We start from the raw sequence: 13,624 nt of genomic DNA on the forward strand, positions 1-13,624 counted from the left end.
AAGATAAGTGAGCCAGTACCTTCAGTAGCCATACATGCCCAGACCATAACACCCCCACCACTGTGTTTCACAGTTGAGGTGGTATGCTTTGGATCTTGGACAGTTCCTTCTCTCCTCTATACTTTGCTCTTGCCATCATTCTGATACAAGTTAATCTTCATCTCATCTGCCCACAAGACCTTTTTCCAGAACTGCGGTTGCTCTTTTAAGTACTTCTTGGCAAACTATAACCTGGACATCCTATTTTTGCAGCTAACCAGTGGTTTGCATCTTGCAGTGTAGCCTCTGTATTTCTGTTCATGAAGTCTTCTACGGACAGTGGTCATTGACAAATCCACACCTGACTCCTGAAGAGTGTTTCTGATCTGTCGGACAGGTGTTTGGGGATCTTTCTTTATTATAGAGAATTCTTCTGTCATCAGCTGTTGAGGACTTCCTTCGCCTGCCAGTCCCTTTGTGATTAGTAAGCTCACCAGTGCTTTCTTCTTAATGAATATCCAAACAGTTGATTTTGGTAAGCCTAATGTTTGGCTGATGTCTCTAACAGTTTTATTCTTGTTTCTCAGTCTCATAATGGCTTCTTTAACTTTCATTGGCACAACTTTGGTCCTCATGTTATAAACAGCAATAACAGTTTCCAAAGGTGATGGAAAAACAGGTGGAAAGACTAGTGATGAGAGCTCTCGTATACCTGCATTTAAACACACCTGAGCAATTACAAACACCTGTGAAGCCATGTGTCCCAAACATTATGGTGCCCTGAAATGGGGAGGGGAACTATGTATAAACACAGCTGTAATTTCTACATGGTGAAACCAAAATGTATAAAAATGGCCTTTAATAAAATCTGACAATGTGCACTTTAACCTTGTGATTTTCTCAATTACATATGTCAAATTGTGGAGTACAGAGGCAAATAAATAAATGATGGGTCTTTGTCCCAAACATTATGGAGGGCACTGTAATTAAATGCCTGTATAAATACTTTGGATTGAATTGTTAAATCAGAGGCCTGTGTTTATCAAATCCTACTTCTACTTTTGTCACAGTGCAGTACAAACTATCCAGGTGTCAACATTCATTATAAATTGCCAAGAACTTTGAAAGTAAACTTTATACATATTGAAAAGGCAAGATTACAACCGTGTAAACAATCAATACATTAGAAATAAGCTAGCAACTTCAAATAAGTTTCAATTGAAGCTGTCCAGTCGAGCATTTGTTAATTTACAAATAAGACTAAAATTTGTTACAGCACATTTACAATTTGCCCAATTAGAAAAAAGCAAAATACTTGTACAAAGTGTACTTAATGCCGACTTCTGGAAAGTACATTATTCCGAGTCCTTCATCACTTGAGATGGTACCACTGCCCATTTGCCCCCCATTCTGTCATCACCTCTGCAGGGTGTGCACCATCCATTCATGGTTGCAGCTTCCAGCGGGTAGAAAAACAGAAGTAGGTTTGCTGTAAATATCCCGCCATGTGTTTTGATGCCCACAGACCACTGTCCCATCTTATCCCTACATCATTTCCAAGGATGTGTGAATCCAAATACCTTGTTTAGGCACAGCCGTATGATTGACCACAAGTAAGACTCCCTTCACTGATTGATTGGACCCGGGTGGCAGCTGAGACGCTGGAAGAGATAGTCCTGATGAAGGAATACCTTCTAAAAGGCCAGGTATAAAATCGTTTGCCCTCCACACTGTTAGTGTGTTGCTACCACCAGCACCCTCTAGAGAGGTTGTCTAGGGAATTGTTCATCCAGTTCCACAGCAAGATTCAGCAACTAACAGCAGTGGTCTGTGTTCTAGCCATGGGGGTCAGCCTTTGCCTTATTCAAGTGGGAGTAAAAAAACAAACAATGGAAATGTATTTAAGCAAAAAGGCAGACCTTTTTAGAGCAGCTTAGCTCAACATTGCCACATAAATCTGCAATAAATTCCAAAGTTCACCACAGCACTGGGCAACTGACACTCTCCTTGTTGCATTCAATGGACCTCAGGAAGCAACAGCACACAAACAATACCTGACAGTGCAAGTTGACATAGACTAGAGGACACTGCAGTGTGGATCAAGAGTCCGTGTTGACTATTCCAAACGGATGCATTGATGCAAGAAAAATCTGGGTGTTTTGCCTAAATGTACTTGGAAAGACCCAGACTGGTCACGTCCGGTCATTAAGGAGCCAAGGAATCACGGCAAACTTTGCTATTGACAAGAGCAACCTAAAGTCAGAAACCACAGCATCCCCGGTCTAAATTATGGAGTGTCAACAGGCCGAGTCTGTGCAGAGGCTTCAAAAATATTGGAGCAACTCAAACCCATACAGCAGGGGCAAGTACATGTGGGACAATACTAAATGTGGGATGAAATGCAAGATGCTTACATTTAAGCTGTCAGAGTGCAATTAATGGACCGTTTAAAGTATATTTTAGGTGTTAATATGCCTAACAATATAATGCAAGCTGTGGAATGGCAGAAGTAAACAGATTTTACAACAAGTGGAGCAAAGGCTGCACAGTAACCTGATAACCATAAGATTGGAAGCCACAGTGGGGGCTAGTGTAGCAGTAAGATTCGATAGATTTTAATCAGACTAGCCTGTGTGGGCCTCAGCATTTGCATTAAGCAGGTTGTAAACTTCACATGCATCCAGTGAAATTTATATTTGCCCAAAATACAAAAGACTGATCAGCAAAGTATTTGACAGGGGAATAACAGGTGGAGCTTTAAACTGAAATAGTTTGCCCTCAACAGGCTAAGTCTTGCTACTGCAATCATGGCTCACTCTGCTGTCTAATACTAAAAGGTTCTGCAGCAAAATGGTACAAGGAAAACGTTTCCCAGAAAGATTGTTCATAGTTGCTGCCAAAGTGCCTGCAGTGTGAAGTGCAGCGTGGATGCTGGCCTCACTTGCTGGAGCTGCATTTATATTTATTGTGGGATCAAACTTTCGATTGTTACCAACTGTGGACATGAACTTGCCTCAAACAGATCTGCTTCCAAATAGACCAAGTTCTGGACAATTCATCACGACAAACTCTGCTTGTAAAAGCACTGAATCTACAGAATCTGCCAGTGCCGATCCCTGGATCATTGACGTGATGGTTAGTTTTAAGACGGACTGAGGAGCTGTACATGACATGAGCTATATTATATTATAACAACTAGCCTACAAGCCACATCATCGAAAATTGGAATGCCTGTGTTGTTCCTGACCTCAAAATATAAATAAAAGGAAATTAAATTTCAACATCTGAAGATAATCTTCTCATTTTAACCGAGCTCACCTCCTGAGCTGGAGACAGAGGAAACAGACAAGGAATCAGTCATGCCTTGTGGTGACTTTGCACAAAAACATAACTAGACACTGGTAGAGGAAGGGACAAATAACTGGAATAAAACGAGCAGCTTTATGTTAACAGTTTACACATTATCAGTCGGCCCACCCACATCACCAGAGTCGGAGCAGGGCACAGGCTTCTCTCTTCCCCCCCCCCCCCCCCCAAAACTCATCTGCAGTCCAGTTAAAGAGGGCAGAGAGAAAGCAAACAAACTCTGAATCACTCACACCTTCACAACTGGTTTGCAAATGACATTGGCAAAGAGGAACCACAACCTAACCAGCAGTGTAAAGTTCACTGGGGGAGGGGGGGGGGGGGGGGGGGGGGGGGGGGGGGGAGAAGAGAGAGAGAGAGAGAGAGAGAGAGAGAGAGAGAGAGAAAATCTGGAGAGGCAGGACAAAGGTTCACACAGTGACGGCAATCATTCACTGGAAGTTACTCTCGCCTCTCAAGAATGAACCAGAGATAGAAGAACCCCCATCACTGGTCCCTGCACTCTTTTGTTTCAATGGCCACATGGCAGCTTCTGATCAGTGTCATTGTACACTCATTCAAGGTCAGTAACTAGATGCCGACACAGGAGAGTCTAGATCAGCGCACAAGTGAACAGGAGGGGCTAAGGCCGCTACTCTGTTCCAGCGTCATGTCTGGGTGGTCTGAATGTAAATAGATCAACCCTGCTCTGTGATAACAAGGCTTCCTCTCCACAGCTTAACCGGAAAAATGCAGACATGAACTCACACCATAAAGTTTAGCACAAAGGTAACCTACAAGACAAGCCTTCACAATACCTGACTGGAGCGAGAGCCTGTGTTTTTGGTCAGACAGACAAGTCCTGACGGAGATGGGGAGTGCACAGTGTTAAGCTGTGATGGATGCAATAAGAACCAGGTGTATCCAGGGAGTGCTCTATAGATCACTGTACACACCGTCACATTAGGGAGTGCGATGGCAATGTGGATCAGCTGTGTCATTTCTCCAGTGAATGCTGCACAGTGGGTTTAGCGGCAGCCACACCAGCTTTGACAGACTGACTTCAACAAGGTACATGACACTAGCAGAGACGGGAGCGACTGCGATTACCACTACACCCATCAGCAACCACAGGAAATGATTACAGCTCCCGCAGCAGATTGGCCGCCCCTCCTCTCGCTGACAGACATCAAAATAGAAAATAAATAGCCGTCTTTGACCCACAGCAGCGGCGGCGGCGGTGACGACTGCCTGATGTCTGCGGCCTCCCGTCCACGGTGGAACTGCTGTTTGCTCGACGGGATGAAGGCATTTCTCATTAAAAAAACAAACGTCAGAAGGCAGAGGAGTGGGGGGCCTGCGCCCCAATCACATGATCTCACAACAAGAGTTCTGTTTGCGAGCCTGAAGGGGGAAAAAAGAAAAAATAACGTTTATTCAAAACTAAAAGCTGCTTTTGAGGATCGGCATGTTGCAAATTCTGGACTTTGAATCAGGTCGATAACTTTAAATCAGACTGGAATGGTTCCAGCGTAGAGAACAATCAGAACATAACTCAGGTAGACAAAAGTGCTGGAGAAACTCAGCGGGTGCAGCAGCATCTATGGAGCGAAGGAAATAGGCAACGTTTCGGGCCAAAACCCTGAAGGAAATAGGCAACGTTTCGGGCTGAAACCCGGAAGGGTTTCGGCCCGAAACGTTGCCTATTTCCTTCACTCCATAGATGCTGCTGCACCCGCTGAGTTTCTCCAGCACTTTTGTCTACCTTCGATTTTCCAGCATCTGCAGTTCCTTCTTGAACTCAGGGTGAGGTGACCATGTAGCTCGTCTCAGTTGTTCCATCACAAACTCCTCCCCCCCCCCCAAATCTAATTGGAATATAATGTAATAAAAAGGAACTGCAGATGCTGATACCAAAGTCAGAAACAAAATGCTGCAGTAACTCAGAGGGCCAGGCAGCATCGCTGGAGAAAATGGATAGGTGACGTTTTGGGTCTGGAGAAGTGACGAGTGAAAAGGATTGGGGATGTGCATAGATTTGGGGGGGGGGGGGGGGGGGGGGTGGTCAGTCTACCACACAACAGAAGAGGGAGTAGTTGTACAGTTTGATAGCCACAGGGGAAGAAGAATCTCCTGTGGTGTTCTGTCCTGCATTTTGGTGGAGCCAGTCTGCTGCTCCTCAGGTTGACCAGCGTGTCATGGAGGGGGTGAGCTGTATTGTCCAGGATGTATAGAGTGCTTTGAGCAGGCAAATGGGTGTGGCCTAATATACCAACATGGACAAGGTGAGCCAAAGGTCCTGTGTCCATTCTGTACAGTTCTTCGACTGAGAAAGATAGATAACCCTGAGCAAGTTTAGACCTGTGACTGCTCTGACATTTGGATTTTTTGATAAATCTTCCCACCATTATCCTGACCAGGGATTGTAAAACAAAGACTTCCCTTGAAATCGGACATTCCGCTAATTAGGCCGCGGTTCCACTGTTCAAGCAGCACACACGTACCGTTTTGTAGAAAGCTTTAGATTGCGTGCCCAAAACTTCTGATTTTGACACGAGATCATCCAGCTTCTCTCCTCGTTCTAGCAGCGACTCCATCGTGCTATGCTGCAAAGTAGCACAGTGGTAAACCAAGCAGATTCGCAGGTTAAAATACAGACACAACAGTCTACAGGTGCTGGAATCTTGAGCAAAGCAGAACATGCTCGAGGAACTCGTGGCCTGTCCAGTTCCTTCAGATTTACAGGTAACAATTCTTTATGTTATTATGCTTCAGTCACACATACAAGTGCATCAACGTGTTACTGTTTGCAAATATTTGCAGTTGATAAAAGAAAAAAATTACATTTTTGAACTTGGCACACATCTGAAAATTGTTTTTTTTATAAATGTTTAAATGGGGGGGGGGGGGGGGGGGGGGGGGGGTTGATGGGCAGAGAGTGGACAAAGGCCAGCGATGAAAAGACCGAAGGTGTGAGACAAAATAATTGCAGAGTTGCAAGTTGTGAGGCTGGAGGAAAGAGTGTAGGTGGGAGGGGGAGGGAGACAGGGGAAATAGGTGTGAACCCAAGTGGGGCACAGAGGTGGGGAGGGGGAAGGGTTATAGTTTACTAGTATTGGCTACTTCAATGTTCATATTGGAAGCTGAAGTGGAATACCTGCAGTTCCTGCATTTTACACACGACCTCTCTCTGGCAATGGAGACAGCTCAGGACAGAAAGGTCAGAATGAGAATAGGATGGGGATTTCAGCTGGTCAGCAGTGAAGAGGTCCAGTGGGCCTTGGTGGAGCGGGCGCATGTGCTTGGTGAACACTCACACCTGATATGTGGGTTTGTGAAAGGGTCAGCAACCCTCCTTGTGTGTGAAGACAGCCGTGAGGTTCTAGACTGTGAGCAGGGAGGGTGTATAATATGGTGGAGCACAGGTTGCAACAGGATCAAAGCAATGAAGCAGGTGATGGGTGAAAGGGGTCAAGGACAGAGAGCGGAGACTGAGTGGACCAGCTCCAGTATTCACCAGTGCACATCAGTCATCGACTGACTCTTACCAAGATGACTTTGGTCTCGTCCAGTTCCGCTTGTACTTTACTCATAGCGTCAGCTTCTCGTGGGTTCTGTATGAAGGCAGAAATGTAGTGAGTGAAAGAACGAGTCATCTTTGGAGACCACTACGTATAATATACAACGGTCAGAGATTTCATGCAATTGGCTAAAGAAGCAGAGGCTAGATGATCAACTTTAATCTGGAAATTGAGGGTGAAAGTCCGGAGACCCGGGTTCAATCCTGACTACGGGTGCTGGTTCCCCCCCCCCCCCATGTGCTCCAGTTTTCACCCACATTCCAAAGGCATGTAGGTTTGTAGATTAAATGTCTTCTGTAAATTCTCCCTAGTGTGCCGGGTAGAACCAATGTTGGGGTGATTGTTGGTCGCCGTGGACTCGGGGGGGGGGGGGGGGGGGCTGTTTCCACGCCACATCTCTACACTAAACTAAAAAAAGGTTCCAAATAAACTGGGAAAAACAATGATGTGAAGTGGACAAGGGGGAGATAGCAGGGGAGCATGTGTAATTGGGTTGCTCGTTCATTGTGTTCGCGTAGCGTAATGGATCAACCAGATTTCATTCCATGCTGTGCCTTTGCCAACACTTCACTGTGTGAAAGATGGTTCAAAGAATCAATTTAATGAACAAAAGAGGTGATTATTCTTTGGTAGCTAGCTGTCACGATTAACTTCATTAGAGGCCATTTACAGCAAAGATCCTATAGACCACTCCTGCTAAACGCAATGGGCTGACGTGTAGTACGCAACGGAGCGGAACGTGGGCCTTTTTTTTAATCCATTTCCGTAACCAGACCCGACTCGCAGTGTAATCAACGTTGCGGGGGAACAGTTTGTGTTAATAAATTTAAATTCTGAAAATGAGGAGATTTTCCCCAAATAACTTTTATTTTTACGAGGATGTTTCCGTAACCGGCTTCCGTCTCCGCACTAGTATCCTACGGGATCTTTGGTGCGGAGACGGAAGGCGGTTACGGAAATGGGGCCGAAAATTACCCATGAATCTGCCCATGACCGTACTACGTCTTTTTCGTCGAGTGGAGTATCTTGCTCGCTATAGGATCTTTGATTTACAGAGATCCCATTGCAGTTCAATGCAGCCACAATCCACATCTGACAACTTCCTGCAATGAAACTCAGAATAATTAGCTGCTTAGAAGGAAAATCCGACAACTTGGAGCTGGCACATTACCTGATATCGTGCGAGTTGAGCATCCAGTCCTGTGTACTGAATAGTGTTTGGATTTCCCGATGGCCAGTCTATGCTATCCACCTGTTTGAAGAAGTCATCTAACACCTAAACATAAAGAAAATATATCACAGCCATGAACCAGCCGAGGCAGGGAGATAGTCAAGTCACATTTATTTATATAGCACATTTAAAAAACAACTCTCGTTGACCAAAGTGCCTTACATTTGTTAGAATTACATTTGTTAGATAGAACACAGAAGTTGCCCCGTCAGCCCACTCCAATCACCAAGCAGCCATTGTTACACTAATCCTGTACAAACACTATATTAGTTTAGTTTAGAGATAGAGCACGGAAACACAGTCCACACCGACCAGCGATCCCCGCACATTAACACTATCCTACACACACAAGGGACAATTTACACATACACCAAGCCAATTAACCTACAAATCTGCACGTCTTTAAGTGTGGGAGGAAAACGAAGATCCCGGAGAAAACCCACGCAGGTCACAGGGAAAACGTACAAACTCCGTACAGACAGCGCCCGTAATCAGGATTGAACCCGGGTCTCCGGCGCTGTAAAGGGCCTGTCCCACTTTCACGACCTTTTTTACACGTGGACATTTTTCATCATGCTGGAAAAAGGGCAAACTCGGCAGAGGTCGTGAAAGTGGGACAGGCCCTTAAGGCAGCAACTCTACCACAATACATTCTCAGATTAAGTACACCATGTATAGTAACAGCCCTCCGAGACCATATGCAAGAGTCGCCAGGTTTTGGGATGAGGCAGAAAACCTGAACACACACAGAGGAAGGTCACACAGTCACAGAACATGCAAGCTCCACAGAGACAGCACCGGAGGTCTGAATCAAAGCTGGGTCATAGAAGCTGTGAGGCATCTTGTCTACAAGCTGAAGGTAGACAAAAATGCTGGAGAAACTCAGTGGGTGAGGCAGCATCGATGGAGTGAAGGAATACAAGCTGCGTCAGATTCATATTTGTTTTGTCACAATTTCTATATCAATAGAATGGAGGTTTTTTTAAATAAATGTTTAAAAAACATTTATGCCTCAGGAGGCCGGCACAACACACCGTGAGTGCCAGTCAAGAAAAAGCTGCTCATCTTAATCTCTCTCTCCTGCACGGAGTTCCCAGCTCTGCAGGGCACAATCCTTAAGGGGCATTAAGGACAGGTGCGTGTGGGAGGATGGGCAAGGAAAATCAGGGATGTGGAGAATGGACAGGATTCAGGGGAACGTTAAGCAGGAATGCAACAAATGAAGAGCTCAGGAAGGAGGTGGTGACCTCCCGGACGAGGTGGTGACCTCCCGAACCCAAAGCCACGCAGTTTCTGGGGAATATTTATTGCCGGAGTGCCTCACCTTGTCGAGTAACGTGAAGCAAACCCTCGACGGATACTCGCTGTCGGCGATTGCTACTCCCGCCAGCGAATCATTGCGGATGCAGACATGACACAGGTAGTCTGTGAAAACAAGCACGGCTTTCAGATGTGACCACAGGCGACTGCAACACTCCATAACCCAATGCAGCGATGGCTATTTTATCAAACAAAACTTGACACTGAACCATTCAAGAAATATTAGGGAATATCACAAACTGTGACAAAGATATATTTTTTAAAATAGATCATTTAAGAGCTTCAGAGTGGGAAAGCCAGTATCAAAATGACTTGAGATTGAGGTGATTAAAATCAAAGATGCACTTCATATGCCTTGATGAGCTGTAAGTCTGGCGGAGGTTGGATGAAGGAGGAGTGATGATCGTGGAGGGATTTGAAAAAAGCCAAGCACAAATTGGGGCAGAATGGGACAGTTGAAGTCGGGGAGGTCAGTGCAGAACTACGAAGGCTTGTGCGGCACAGTGGCGCAGGGGTGGAGTTGCTGCAGGCACAGGGGTGCAGGGGTAGATTTACTGCCTAACAGCGCCACAGACCCGGGAAGTGTGCAGTTCCTCACCTTGCTCTTTCAGCGCAGCTCTGCTTCCTTTCTGCGAACGTTCCACAAGCAGCTGACTTGTGAAAGTCATAAACTCCTGCACACTGCGGGTTACAAACAGAAGTATTAATCCAAGCACACTCCTGGAATCACCCTTAGATACAAACACTGAAACTCTCCACACCTGGATCTCTGGAAGAAGCTGAAGGACGAGACATCATAAGCAGCTTTCAGTAGGTTAACCCGGGTGGCACCTTTGTATAATATACTCAGACTGTAGAGCTTCATGTCTGCACTGCTGCCACCTCTTCCAATCGCCTCTACAAGGTAAACACAGGATAAGATGTGGTGCCAGGCTTACACCCAGTTACCAGATATCACACAAGGTTATTTTTAAGAACATGTTTAGTTTGAGATACTGTGTGGAAACAGGCCCTTTGGCCCTCCGAGTCCACACCTTCTAACCTACACACCAGGGTCATTTTGTTTTCCAGAAGACAATCAACCTAAATACCTACACATCTTTGAAATGTGGGATGAAACCAGAGCACCTGGAGAAAACCCATGCGGTCACAGGGAGAACATGCAAATGCCGTACAGACAGGCCCCATAGTCAGGTCGATCCCAGGTCTCTGATGCTGTGAGGCAGCAACTCTACCGCTGCGCCACCACAATAATACGAAACACCTCCATGAATGTGTAAGAAGGAAATGCAGATGCTGGTTTAAACTGAAACATAGACACAAAAAGCTGGAGTAACTCAGCGGGACAGGCAGCATCTCTGGAGAGAAGGAATTAGTGACATTTCAGGTCGAGACCCTTCTTCAGACCTCCATATTTTAAAATTCTACTGCCAGTCATTTAAACCTCAAAATATCTCAAAGCCTTTCAAAAATGGTTCAATTTGATTTCAATGTTATTGATGTAAGATGGAAACCAAGCTGGCAGCATGCACAACATGGTCCCAAGCATCAAAACTGTGCCTCAGACAGTCACTCTTGAATATACTCCAGGACTGAACATCCACAGTCCTCTAACGCAAAGAAGGGTTTCAGCCCGAAACGTTGCCTATTTCCTTAGCTCTATAGATGCTGCTGCACCCGCTGAGTTTCCCCAGCACTTTTGTCTACCTGCAAAGATTCACAACCTCTTGGCCAAAATCCAAAGTGGCCCTGAGATTAGAATTTATAGTTTTAGTTTCACAAATCAAGGGAAACAGGTTCTCAGCATCAACCCCATAGTCTGCAGTCTAAAATTATCACTTTACTCTTTCTATTGTACGAGTTTAACTTGATTGTATCCATGTACAAAATGTATATCTGATCTGTTTGATAGCATGCAAAACAAAGCTTTTCACTGTACCTCAGTACACGCAACAATAACAAACCCAAATCTACTGCTTCAAAGAGTTTTAACTCTTCCTACCTGTGGCTGATACAGGCAACTTCTAATAAACCTTTCCATAGAGGACAACTATATTCCCAAGCATATTTAACATAACCCACACCACCCATCCACCCCAGGCATATTTCAAATGCAAGCTATAATGCAGAACTAAACCAGATTGAGCACGCAAGCTTCTTTCTCTGCGTCCCCTGATCCAATTGTCTTCTTAAAGTTATAACTCAACTACATCCATTCAGATACTAGTCCATGCAGTTCATAACTCGATGTAATTCTTTACATTCCTTACACTTCTTTGGCTAAGTGACCTAGATCCCAGTCCCGCAACCTTACCCCCCACCCCACCCCAGCAGCAGCACAGGCAACTCCTAGTCCTCCAACCCTGAGCTTAACCTCTCCAACTCCCCGCCCCCCACCTCCTCCACTAACCCAAGCCCAACCAATCTCCCCCACCCACCCCCAGCAGCACAGGCAACTCATAGTCCTCCAACCCTGAGCTTAACCTCTCCAACTCCCCAACTCCCCCCTCCTTCACTAACCCAAGCCCAACCAATATCCCCCCCCCCCCCCAAATAAACCCATACTGCCTCCGCCAAACCCAACTAATACCCCCTCCTCCTCCAACCGACTCGCCCTCCCCTGGTCCAGCTCAGCCCAGCCCCGGTTCCCACCAGGCCTGTATCCTCCCATACACCCAGGTCCAAAGGTCCTATAGCGGAGCAAGCAAAGATCCTATATCTTTGGTAGCAAGCTCCGCCATAGGACCTTTGCCCGGGCCCTCGCTCCCCGCCTCCCTGGGCTCAACCTGCCCTCAATCCCCGTCTTCTCCGGGGCCCAGTGTCCCCTCCACACCCGGGGCCCAGTGTCCCCTCCCCACCCGGGGCCCAGTGTCCCCTCCCCACCCGGGGCCCAGTGTCCCCGCTACCCCACCCGGGGCCCAGTGTCCCCTCCCCACCCGGGGCCCAGTGTCCCCTCCCCACCCGGGGCCCAGTGTCCCCGCTACCCCACCCGGGACCCAGTGTCCCCGCTACCCCACCCGGGGCCCAGTGTCCCCTCCCCACCCGGGGCCCAGTGTCCCCTCCACACCCGGGGCCCAGTGTCCCCTCCCCACCCGGGGCCCAGTGTCCCCTCCCCACCCGGGGCCCAGTGTCCCCTCCCCACCCGGGGCCCCAGTGTCCCCTCCACACCCGGGGCCCAGTGTCCCCTCCACACCCGGGGCCCAGTGTCCCCGCTACCCCACCCGGGACCCCAGTGTCCCCGCTACCCCACCCGGGGCCCAGTGTCCCCTCCCCACCCGGGGCCCAGTGTCCCCTCCCCACCCGGGGCCCAGTGTCCCCTCCCCACCCGGGGCCCAGTGTCCCCTCCCCACCCGGGGCCCAGTGTCCCCTCCCCACCCCGGGCCCCAGTGTCCCCTCCCCACCCGGGGCCCAGTGTCCCCTCCCCACCCGGGGCCCAGTGTCCCCTCCACACCGGGGCCCAGTGTCCCCTCCCCACCCGGGGCCCAGTGTCCCCTCCCCACCCGGGGCCCAGTGTCCCCTCCACACCCGGGGCCCAGTGTCCCCTCCCCACCCGGGGCCCAGTGTCCCCTCCCCACCCGGGGCCCAGTGTCCCCTCCACACCCGGGGCCCGCGACCCCTCCCCGCCCCGCGACCCCGCTCCCACCTCCCGGCTCCACAGACGCCGCCGACCGACAGGGCCCGAGCTGAACACGTCACAACCGGAAGCAGGTCCAGCTCTCGAGTCCTTCCCCGGCCCCGCCAGCAGGCAGTGCGCAGGCGCCGGTCCTGGTCCCACGCCTTTTTACCTTCCCCCCGACAACTGACGCCAGGTCCAGGGGAGTCAATTGAATGGAATGGGAATGGATTGAATTAATAATAATAATAATAATAATATATTTTATTGTCATTGCACATAAGCGCAACGAGATTTGGTATGCAGCTTCCAACCGATGTCATAACATAAATAAATAATAACATTTGGTTTAGATACCCCGAGAACATGGATTGTAAAAAGAACAGTAAAACAGTTGAATTGAAATTGAAATGAAATTGAAATGAAATTGAATTGAAATTGAAATGAAATTGAAATGAAATTGAAATGAAATTGAATTGAAATTGAAATGAAATTGAAATGAAATTGAAATGAAATTGAATTGAAATTGAATTGAAATTGAAATGGAATTGAAAT

At 47.7% G+C, this 13,624-nt stretch overlaps 1 protein-coding gene across 2 annotated transcripts; it reads right to left on the minus strand.

Moving 5' to 3' along the window:
• Positions 1 to 1,096: 1,096 nt before the first annotated feature.
• On the minus strand, positions 1,097 to 13,184 carry ykt6 (YKT6 v-SNARE homolog). Of its 2 annotated transcripts, none has more exons than XM_033013722.1 (8): positions 13,100 to 13,184; positions 10,218 to 10,353; positions 10,055 to 10,137; positions 9,461 to 9,561; positions 8,077 to 8,181; positions 6,873 to 6,938; positions 5,829 to 5,930; positions 1,097 to 4,728 (listed from the first exon to the last, which is right to left on the minus strand). In XM_033013722.1, exons 2-8 carry the CDS (start codon positions 10,319 to 10,321, stop codon positions 4,693 to 4,695), a joined length of 597 nt encoding a protein of 198 aa, XP_032869613.1. In that variant the 5' UTR covers positions 10,322 to 10,353; positions 13,100 to 13,184; the 3' UTR covers positions 1,097 to 4,692. The 2 variants fall into 2 exon arrangements, with proteins under 2 accessions (XP_032869613.1, XP_032869614.1); XM_033013723.1 differs by having other exon boundaries at positions 10,218 to 10,355; positions 13,109 to 13,171.
• Between the last annotated feature and the right edge of the window lie 440 nt (positions 13,185 to 13,624).

This window comes from Amblyraja radiata, chromosome 39 (assembly GCF_010909765.2).
Source record: "Amblyraja radiata isolate CabotCenter1 chromosome 39, sAmbRad1.1.pri, whole genome shotgun sequence".
NCBI lineage: Eukaryota > Metazoa > Chordata > Chondrichthyes > Rajiformes > Rajidae > Amblyraja > Amblyraja radiata.